Genomic DNA, 11,777 nt, shown 5'->3' on the forward strand with positions numbered 1-11,777 from the left:
AGAATCACCAGCAGCAAGAGCGACATCATTGATGTAAACAGAGAAGAGAGTCGGTCCAAGAATTGAACCCTGTGGCACCCCCATAGAGACTGCCAGAGGCCCGGACAACAGACCCTCCGATTTGACACACTGAACTCTATCAGAGAAGTAGTTGGTGAACCAGGCGAGGCAATCATTAGAGAAACCAAGGCTGTCGAGTCTGCCAATGAGGATGTGGTGATTGACAGAGTCAAAAGCCTTGGCCAGGTCAATGAATACGGCTGCACAGTATTGTTTCCTATCGATGGCGGTTACGATATCGTTTATGACCTTGAGCGTGGCTGAGGTGCACCCATGACCAGCTCTGAAACCAGATTGCATAGCGGAGAAGGTGTGGTGTGATTCGAAATGGTCGGTAATCTGTTTGTTGACTTGGCTTTCGAAGACCTTAGAAAGGCAGGGTAGGATAGATATAGGTCTGTAGCAGTTAGGGTCAAGGGTGTCCCCCCCTTTGAAGAGGGGGATAACCGCAGCTGCTTTCCAATCTTTGGGGATCTCAGACGACACGAAAGAGAGGTTGAAGAGGCTAGTGATAGGGGTGGCAACAATTTCAGCAGATAGTTTTAGAAAGAAAGGGTCCAGATTATCTAGCCCGGCTGATTTGTAAGGGTCCAGATTTTGCAGCTCATTAAGAACATCAGCTGACTGTATTTGGGAGAAAGAGAAATGGGGAAGGCTTGGGCGAGTAGCAGAGGGGAGGGCCGTGCTGTTGTCCGGGGTAGGGGTAGCCAGGTGGAAAGCATGGCCAGCCGTAGAAAAATGCTTATTGAAATTCTCAATTATAGTGGATTTGTCGGTGGTGACAGTGTTTCCTATCTTCAGAGCGGTTGGAAGCTGGGAGGAGGTGTTCTTATTCTCCATGGACTTTACGGTGTCCCAGAACTTTTTTGAATTTGTGTTGCAGGAAGCAAATTTCTGCTTGAAAAAGCTAGCCTTGGCTGTTCTAACTGCCTGTGTATATTGGTTTCTGGCTTCCCTGAAAAGTTGCATATCACGGGGGCTGTTCGATGCTAATGCAGAACGCCATAGGATGTTTTTCTGTTGGTTAAGGGCAGTCAGGTCAGGAGAGAACCAAGGGCTATATCTGTTCCTGGTTCTAAATTTCTTGAATGGGGCATGCTTATTCAAGATGGTGAGGAAGGCATTTTTAAAAAATGACCAGGCATCCTCTACTGACGGGATGAGATCAATATCCTTCCAGGATACCCCGGCCAGGTCGATTAGGAAGGCCTGCTCGCTGAAGTGTTTCAGGGAGCGTTTGACAGTGATGAGTGGAGGTCGTTTGACCGCTGACCCATTACGGATGCAGGCAATGAGGCAGTGATCGCTGAGATCTTGGTTGAAAACAGCAGAGGTGTATTTGGAGGGCAAGTTTGTTAGGATGATATCTATGAGGGTACCCGTGTTTACGGAATTGGGGTGGTACCTGGTAGGTTCATTGATAATTTGTGTGAGATTGAGGGCATCAAGCTTAGATTGTAGGGTGGCTGGGGTGTTGAGCATGTTCAAATTTAGGTCGCCTAGCAGCACGAGCTCTGAAGATAGATGGGGGGCAATCAGTTCACATAGTGTCCAGAGCACAGCTGGGGGCAGAGGGTGGTCTATAGCAGGCGGCAACGGTGAGAGACTTGTTTTTAGAGAGGTGGATTTTTAAAAGTAGAAGTTCAAATTGTTTGGGAACAGACCTGGATAGTATAACAGAACTCTGCAGGCAGTCTTTGCAGTAGATTGCAACACCGCCCCCTTTGGCCGTTCTATCTTGTCTGAAAATATTGTAATTGGGGATAAAAATGTCTGAATTTTTTGGTGGTCTTTCTAAGCCAGGATTCAGACATGGCTAAAACATCCGGGTTGGTAGAGTGTGCTAAAGCAGTGAACAAAACAAACTTAGGGAGGAGGCTTCTAATGTTAACATGCATGAAGCCAAGGCTATTACGGTTACAGAAGTCATCAAAAGAGAGCGCCTGGGGAATAGGAGTGGAGCCAGGTACTGCAGGGCCTGGATTCACCTCTACATCACCAGAGGAACAGAGGAGAAGTAGGATAAGGGTACGGCTAAAAGCTATGAGAATTGGTCGCCTAGAGCTACTAGAGCAGAGAGTAAAAGGAAGTTTCTGGGGGCGATAAAATAGTTTAAAGGAATAATGTACAGACAAAGGTATGGTAGGATGTGAATACAGTGGAGGTAAACCTAGGTATTGAGTGATGATGAGAGAGATCTTGTCTCTAGAAACATCATTGAAACCAGGTGATGTCATCGCATATGTGGGTGGTGGAACTGAGAGGTTGGATATGGTATAGAGAGCAGGGCTAGAATCTCTACAGTGAAATAAGCCAATAAACACTAACCAGAACAGCAATGGACAAGGCATATTTACATTAAGGAGAGGCATGCTTAATCGAGTGATCAATAAGGGTCCAGTGAGTAGAGGTTGGTTGGGGTCGTGGCGATCCAGACAGCTGGCCGGGTATATGGCTATCGGTAGCAGCATAGGATGGAGGTCTGTTTGTAGATACCTCGTGCGTTTCCGTCGGTAGGTTCCGTGTAGTGGGGTTTTGTTCAGATAGCAGCCGATAAGACAGCTAACGATTAGCGGGCCTCAGATGAGCGTTCAGGTAACGTCGGGACGGAGGTGCCGGTTGGATAAATCCCTCGGGCAGATAACGTCGGCAGTCAGTCGTGAAGGCCCGGTGGGGTTCCGTATCTGCAGCAGCAACAAAAGAAACGGGTCCGGATGGTGATGGAACTCCTCAGCTGGCTAGCTCCAGCATGATTTGAGTTTGCTCCGGGGTCGACGTAAGCCAATAGTCACACGGTATGCAGCTAGCTAGCTGCGAAATCAAGGTGCAAGTGTCCAGAGCCTGCGGTTGGAATCCGGGGAAACAGAGAAAAAAAGTCCCGGAATGCTCCGGTCCGAGTCGCGTTGCACAAAAGTGCCGGTAGATTATCGAGCTAAAGGAATAGCTGATGACCGCAAAACGTGGGCAGCTGAAGCACCAACGCTAGCCAGCAAACCGGCTAATTTCGGGGCAGCTACAGATTAGCTTCTGGCTGGCTATCGGAGTAGCTTCTGGTTAGCTTTCAGGCTAGCTTCTGAATTAGCCCCTGGCTATCTTCCACAATGGATTTTCAGATTGAGGTAAATAATACTTATTGTAATTGGTGAAGCGGGTTGCAGGAAAGCTTTTGCAGGAAAGCTTTTGTAGTTGAGTTCTTGGATAATAAAATAAATAAAAGATATGTGAAGAAAAGGTGTAAATATATATATATACAGGACACGACAATACGGAAAAAGACGTCTGAACTGCTAAGCCACCTTGGATTGCTGCAAGAGCTCTGATAGGTTGGAGGATGTCCTCCGGAAGTTGTCATAATTACTGTGTAAGTCTATGGAAGGGGGTGAGAAGTCAATGCGCCCAGAGGACAGAGGCTAGCTGTCCTCCAGCTACAGCTTGGTGTGACCCTAGAGTGCTGCTGAGGCTACTTTAGACCTTCATTGCAAAACAATGTGTTTTAATCAATTATTTGCTAAAGTTATATCTAAAAAAGGACAACTTTAAATGTTTCAATATTTTTGTTTTTATGAAATTCACTGAGGATGGTCCTCCCCTTCCTCCCATGAGGAGTCTCCACTTTACCATACGAAACATATCATACTAAATGGTATCTCATATTTACGTACAGAACAATACGAAATGCTCTGACACCAGGTTGGTTAACCAGCTGGTAACAACATAGACCAAGATGTACTCTTAAGAAGCCTAACTTTACTGTTACTTCTTAAGGTCCAAGGGCCTTATAAACTCTGCAAAAAAAGAAACGTCCCTTTTTCAGGACCCTGTCTTTCAAAGATAATTCACGAAAATCCAAATAACTTCACAGATCTTCATTGTAAGGGGTTCAACAAACACTGTTTTCCATGCTTGTTCAACGAACCATTAACAATTAATGAACATGCACCTGTGGAATGGTCGTTAAGACACTAACAGCTTACAGACGGTAGGCAATTGAGGTCACAAATCTGAAAACTTAGGACACTAAAGAGGAATTTCTACTGACTCTGAAAAACACCAAAAGAAAGATGCCCAGGGTCCCTGCTCATCTGCGTGAACATGCCTTAGGCATGCTGCAAGGAGGTATGAGGACTGCAGATGTGGCCAGGGCAATAAATTGCAATGTCCGTACTGTGAGACGACTAAGACAGCGCTACAGGGAGACAGGACAGGTAGCTGATTGTCCTTGCAGTGGCAGACCACGTGTTACACCGCCTGCACAGGATCGGTACATCCGAACAGCACACATGCGGGACAGGTACAGGATGGCAAAAACAACTGCCCGAGTTACACCAGGAATGCACAATCCCTCCATTAGTGCTCAGACTGCCCGCAATAGGCTGAGAGAGACTGGACTGAGAGCTTGTAGGCCTGTTGTAAGGCAGGTCCTCACCAGACATCACTGGCAACAATGTCGCCTATGGGCATAAACACACCGTCGCTGGACCAGACAGGGCTGGCAATAAGTGCTCTTCACTGACGAGTCGCGGTTGTGTCTCACCAGGGGTGATGGTCGGATTTGCGTTTATCGTCAAAGGAATGAGCATTACACTGAAGCCTGTACTCTGGAGCGAGATCGATTTGGAGATGGAGGGTCTGTCATGGTAGGCAATCTCAACACTATATGTTACAAGGAAAACATCCTCCCTCATGTGGTACCTTTCCTGTAGGCTCATCCTGACATGACCCTCCAGCATGACAATGCCACCAGCCATACTGCTCGTTCTGTGCGTGATTTCCTGCAAGACAAGGAATGTCAGTGTTCTGCCATGGCCAGCAAAGAGCCCGGATCTCAATCCAATTGAGCACGTCTGGGACCTGTTGGATCGGAGGGTGAGGGCTAGGGCCAGTCCCCCCAGAAATGTCCGGGAACTTGCAGGTACCTTGGTGGAAGAGTGGGGTAACACCTCACAGCAAGAACTGGCAAATCTGGTGCAGGCCATGAGGAGATGCACTGCAGTAATTAATGCAGCTGTTGGCCACACCAGATACTGACTTACTTTTGTTCAGGGACACATTTTTCAATTTCTGTTCGTCACATGTCTGTGGAACTTGTTCAGTTTATGTCTCAGTTGTTGAATCTTGTCATGTTCATACAAATATTTACACATTTTAAGTTTGCTGGAAAATAAACGCAGTTGACAGTGAGACATTATTTTTGCTGAGTAAGTTATTTTCAGAGGTAGACTGGCCCTGGCAGCCAAACACTCCATCTATCGATTCTCAATTGTGATACGGTTCTAGAAACATACACAGTTAACGTATATTGTTTTAACTGGCTTTATTACAGTTGCAGACGACAGTATGTTGCAGCCGGCAACACGTTTATGGTGGCCTTCTTCGGTTACACACAGGTGTTCGGCGCATGCTAGATAGCTAATTAGTACAGGTGGTCCCTCTGTCTTCAGTAAACACGGAAATATAGCTGTGTGGGAAGACTAACCCTATAAAAAGGTGTGTATCAATGTAACATTTTGTTTTTTTGAGGATGGTTTCTCTGATATGAAAGATAAGGTCCTTATGCTTCACAAATCATACTGCAAGCAATGTGTGTTAATGTTCAGACTGGGTAGTTTTGTTTGGAGCACCGCTCAGACAATAAAACTTGTCCCTACAGATAAAACTCCCCCACAGAATACGCCTTCGTCCAATGTATCTTAATGTGTAATGTAATATAACTTAGAGACATTATCAAGGGCTAGTAACAACTAGCTAACGTTAGTGAAGCGACATGATTTATGTTTATCCATCGAGCAAAAGCAACGCAATTACCGTTTCATTAACTAGTTAAAGTTAGCTATACATGAACTGAAAACACTTGGTAAACGAACAGGTTAACAAAATAATCATACATTAATAACAATTACGCATTTAGTTGGCTAGCTAGCATGCAGGGAGGACACCTACCAGAAACAACCACGGCTTCATTTGGTCCAACTGTAAGGCAGCTACCCATCTTCTTCCAGCGATATATCCTCACAAATATGCGTGAAACCCTTCTGTATTGTAATATACTTTGGTTGTGTGGTTAAATCGATTTTTAAAAAGTAAATATTCACAGCGTCTCTGCCACCTTCCTATTCAATCTCCTGCAAGCCCTCGCCTCAAATCAAGACTGTGACGTAGCCTAGCTAGCAGCTAACGTTTGCCCTGCCCACTTCAGGGGCTCCCTCCCTTCCCATGCAATGTGTACTCGTAGCCGCTAGGTAGTAGCATTTTCTAAACTGTACTGTCTTCGGTAATAACCAATGGTAGTAGCGAGCATCTACTGTCTATCTGACTAACGTTTCTCCCTGCCTGTCTGTATCAACGAATATGGAGCCAGATACTTGCCAAAAGGTTGAACATATATATCGTTTGGATTGTAACAAAATCCATACGTAAATTATTAGGATCGTAAGAAAAGCCATGCGTGAAATGAAGGTTACGTATGTAATCACGGTTATATGAGCTATATGGATCAGTCAAATATATTGGTATCAATCTGCGCTGGAGGGATACATCCGAGGTGAGGATTTACAGATTTACTCCCGTGTACACCTGTGTCATGGATGGGGTCTGCCCCTATATATAGACCCAATGGCCGCGACACACGTTCTCTACATCATGTTTGAAGCGCCTCTAGTACCGTAGAGGATTGGAGTGATCCATATAGCTCACATAACCGTGGTTACATATGTAACCTTCCATGTGGAAGGGGGGGTCTCGGCACAGTCCCCGGAAAGGGAGGCAACGTCCAGGACCGCTGAACCAACCGCAGAGGGAGGTTCCACATTTATCAGTGAGGGGCACTCCTCTCAGTAGAGCCCAGGAAGCAGCCACACCTCGTGTTGAATGTGCCACCACAGATCCCAGCACTGGCCTGCCAGCCAAGCGGTATGCTGTCATAATCGTGTCCACGATCCAGCGAGAGAGCCTTTGCTTTGATGGCCCATCCCCCAGGACTCTCTTACCATAGCAGACAAAGAGCTGGTCTGTTGTTCTCACTGACCGTGTCCGCTGCTCATAGGCAGCCAGTGCCCGCACAAGGCACAGCATGTCAGAGGGAGTCCCAAACTCCCCCGCCACTGCCGGGGGTCGTAAACAGATAGGATAAAAGAGATGTTCACATGCCTGTCTGACAGAACCATTGGGAGGAATGCACGGTTGGGACGGAGAGATATACTCCTCCCACCAGGGTCCATCCGGTAGCACTCAGAACTTACCAAAAGAGCATGGAGCTCACCCACCCTCTTCATGGAAGTAAATTATACCAAAAAAGCCACCTTCATAGAGAGGTGTTTCAGGGAGGCAGACTCCAGCGGTTCGAAAGGCGGCTCTGCCCAAGCTGCCAAGACCACATCCAGATCCCAGCTTGTTATTGAGCGGGTCCTAGGCGACAAACCCCCTTCCTAAACCTGGAGATCAAGGGATGATGCCCCACTGGCCTGTCCATCCACCCCACATGGCAGGCCGATATAGCCGCCAAATACCTTCTCGGTGTAGAGGCTGCCAAACCCTCATCCAAGCGAGACTGCAGGTATTGAAGGACATACTGCACCCCGCATGACTCGTGCACAACCTCAATACCAGTGCACCAAGAGCTGAACAACCGTCAGTGCAACTGTAGCCAGTGCCCTTGCGCTCTGCGTGGTGTTCATTATGCCCTCCTGTAGTCCTAACATGGACAATTGGTGCCGTTCAGCGGCCAAGCCCACAGACTGAGGCGGTGTGGTCTCGGATGCCACAGAGTTACCCCGGTCTGAGACAGCAGGGCGGGTCTCAGGTGCAGTTGCCAAGGTGTCCCAGACAACAGGGACAGGAGAAGGCTGAACCAGGGTCGTCTGGGCCAGTATGGGGATACCAGCATCCTGGTCCTGTCCAGCACAGCCTGGATCAGGGGAAAAGGGAGGAATGTGTAAAGCTCCAGCCCTGGCCAATGGTGAGCCAGAGCATCCAAGCCCAGATGTCCAGTGTGCATTGCAAACAGGTCCACCTGCGTCCTCCCAAACTTGGCCTACAGGTGCTGCACCCCCTGGGGATGTAGGCTCCAGTCCCAAGGTGGTGGTCCCTCCCTCAAGAGCATATTCGCTGCCACATTCAGGATGCCAGGTACGTGCGCTGCGCGTAGAGACTCTAGACGTCCCTGAGCCCAGAGAAGAAACTCCTGTGCCATAAGATGGAGGTGGTGGGACCTCAGTCCACCCTGATGGTTGATGTAACCCACCACCGTTCTCACCAGGACATATCTTCCCTTCGGATGTGGAAGGAATGACCGCAGGGATAGCAGTACAGCTCGGAGCTCTAATGTATTGATGTGCCTGCCGCTCCAAGGAGGTAGCAAACAGCCTCTGGCCAACCTGCCCTTGGTCACATCCCCCCAGACGATCTGGAAGGCGTCTGTGCTGACCAGCTCCTGGCGGCACATCCTCAGCATCTCCTCCATCCCCTGAGAGAAAGGAGCGACAGCGCCACCTCAACAATGCCCTGAGGCACTGTGCGATCACCCGCAGCTGGCGGTGACGGTGGCGCTTTGGGTGCAGCCGGTGGGAGTTGAACCACTGTTGAAGAGGCCGGAGATGGAGCAGGCCCAGGGGAATCAGCAACGAGGCCGTGGTCAGCAAGCCCAACATGCATTGTCAGGGCAGATACCACCCACCCCTGCCGAAGGTGGTCAAGGCAAGATAAGATCACCTGAACCCTTCTGGTGGGCAGGCGTGTTCTCATGAGGACTGATTCCAGTTCCATGCCAATGAAGGCCACCCTCTGGGTGGGCATCAGACAACTCTTCTTGTTGTTTACAATAATGCTCAGCCCGCCGATGTGGGTCAGGAGCATGTTTCTGTCTGTCTGTTGGGGCACAAATCAGCCAATCGTCCAGGTAATTGAGGATCAACAATCCTCAGGACGTGAGAGGTGCCAGGACAGTGTCCATGCACTTTGTGGAAGTGTGGGATGCCAAGGAGAGGCCGAAGGGAAGAACCATGAATTCGTAAGCCGTCGCTTCGAAAGTGAATCGGAGGTACTGCCAATGAGCTGGGTGAACAGGAACATGGAAGTACACAGCCCCGCTCACGGTGGTGAACAGTGCCAGCATCGTCCCCCAGGAACTGCCTAAAACTGGCCAACAGGGAACAGCTGTCGTCGCCATCGAAGCTATCAACCTCCTGACGCAGGGCATGTGCCCTCCGTTCAAGGTGGTCCCAGCTGTCCGACTCCTGTCCCCGTCCAGGACTAGCAGCAGATGGGCTCTGCTGGTGGTGGCTCCGGCCAAGCTTCCTGGGAGGGGTACTGGGGCCAGTAGAGGGACTAACAGCTCGCGGGCGCACCACTCCTGAGGGAGGGAGCTCGTCCCCAGCCTGAGCCAGAGCCTGGCCAACCCACTTGCGCATGGCCTTCAATCGGGCCAGGCGCAGGCGTTCTGAGAACACCACACAGAACAGGCATCCGGTAGGGCGCTCTACCACCCTCTCCACGTGGCTAAAACCCAGGCAGTGCATACACAAGGTATGCGGATCCCCTGGGGGATGCCACCATCACCTCTCAAAGTGAATCCATAAGCTCAGCCAAGCCTACAAGGCAACGGAGCAGGGGTCCGACGCCCTGGGAGAGCTTATGTCGTGACCTGCTTGGAGGAATAGGAACCCGGTGAGAGATAAATTACCCAGTACCTCTGCAAAAAACATGGAAGACCCGTGTGGGAAAAGCAGGCAGACAAAAAAACAGCAACCGGGTAATGGATTTGTTTAATCTGTTTTTTGGTTACGCCAACTACAATGTTACCTAGCCGGTTTAATATCCAAGCAGTAAAACAGCACCATATGATGGAGTAATTCAGTTAAGGAACTCCAAAGTTAATGTCTCAACGTAGTGGAAAGCCCACCACAATATTCTTTCACTCTGCAGGGGAAAGAACAAGAAAAAATACCTGCAGGTTAATTAGCAGAAAACCCGCACCTAAGGTGCGGTTAAAGCAATTCACAACACACACATAGAACAAGCCAGTTGGCAAGTTGTGTAAGGTAAATTACAGTTTGTGGCAGCAAGAGCCACCATACTAATGGATGCACACAGAGTCGTAGTGTAACGCTAACAAAACTCAAGTACGAAAAACCACAGGAGGAAGATACAGATCAACCCTGTGCAGCGAGTGGAGCACTCAAGAGGAGGGGCTGGCCATGTGGCCAGCTGCTCCAGGCTACAAACCGTCAGTGAGTATACTTCCACGCAAGATATTACACTTAGCAGTGACTTGCAAAGCGAACTTTCATAAGTTTGTACCACAAACCATACAGACATCCGCGAGAAAATGAAGACAACTTGTGTCGCGGCCATGGGGTCTAAATATAGGGGCGGACCCCAGCCGTGACACAGGTGTACACTTGAGTAAATCTGTAAATCCTCACCTCGGATGTATCCTTCTGCCGTGGAGTGATACCAATATATTGGAGTGATCCAATACAGTGAAACATAAAATGAAACGTAAATGTTAAAATAGATCTGTAAACCCTATGTTACGACTATGAATGAACATTTACACGTTAAATTCTAACTTTACGTCTCACTTTACTCGGTTATAGATATTTTTTAATGTGTGCAAACTTTTGTCAATAATGTGGAATCTGCCAAATATATGAACCGGATGGAGCTAGTCGAAGTTAGCCCAGATGTTAAAGTTGCTTGGCAGCTTCCGGTTTCATTTCCAAAATAAAAGTCTAGAGCTTGTTTTAGAACAACATTCAACAACAACGTTATACCAGTAGATGATGTACTGTAGTGTATTTTTTTTAAACAACATTTTTTAACTAGGCAAGTCAGTTAAGAACAAATTCTTATTTACAACGACGGCCTACACCGGCCAAACCTGGGCTAATTGTGCGCCACCCTATGGGACTCCCAATCATGGCCGGTTGTGATACAACCTGGATTTGAACCAGGGTGTTTTTAGATGCCTCTAGCACTGGGATGCAGTGCCTTAGACCGCTGCGCCACTCGAGAGCCCTGAAGGCTTCAGCAAATTACTTGTGTGAGAAGGATAAAGACACAGAAGAGCCTTGTCTAGAATAACCGCCTGAGCTGCCAAATAGAAAGTAAATACCGAGGTAAAGACAGTTTCAAGTTCGATATTCGATGGATATTCGCGCTTTCAAACCTCAATAGCTTTCAAACCACTTGAGCCACATACTCCAAATACTGATGTTGGAATAATTGCGCACAACATTGCACAGGACATTATTTTCATGATTTAGACATTCATTTGCTTTCCAAAGCTAATAAACATGTCTGCAGCGTCTTGTATTCATAGTTGAATTAGTTAGAGAGTGTGAACAAAGTACAAACTTTTTATACATTCAAATTTCAATAGCTCCTTGGTCATGTAACATTCTTACTTCAAACAAGGTTCAGAATGTCCACTGACTACTCTTCTATATTGCACACCCTTTAGTTTGTCAATTTTCATCTCACAAGATTCTACATGAATTTTTCCAGATGTAAAGTTTCAATAGCTCCTAGGTCGTGTGACCTAGTGACTTGAAACAAGGTTCAGAATGTCCACTGAGTGGGCCTACATATTGCACACCCTTTAGTTTGTCCATTTTCATCTCACACGTTTTTACATGAATTTTTCAAAATGTAGAATTTCAATAGCTCTTTGTTAATGTGACTTGGTGACTTCAAACAAGGTTCAGAATGTCCACTCAGTG

General features: G+C 47.7%; 1 protein-coding gene across 1 annotated transcript in view; it reads right to left on the reverse strand.

The window, feature by feature from the left end:
* LOC129822588 (flotillin-2) overlaps nt 1-6,230 on the reverse strand; it is a 45,030-nt gene extending 38,800 nt beyond the window's left edge. Inside the window, exon 1 of the mRNA XM_055880934.1 lies at nt 6,001-6,230. Within this exon, the coding sequence (XP_055736909.1) occupies nt 6,001-6,049 (49 nt within the window). The 5' untranslated portion in view covers nt 6,050-6,230. The remainder of the gene's footprint in view (nt 1-6,000) is intronic.
* Between the last annotated feature and the right edge of the window lie 5,547 nt (nt 6,231-11,777).

Source organism: Salvelinus fontinalis, chromosome 24 (assembly GCF_029448725.1).
Source record: "Salvelinus fontinalis isolate EN_2023a chromosome 24, ASM2944872v1, whole genome shotgun sequence".
Lineage (NCBI taxonomy): Eukaryota > Metazoa > Chordata > Actinopteri > Salmoniformes > Salmonidae > Salvelinus > Salvelinus fontinalis.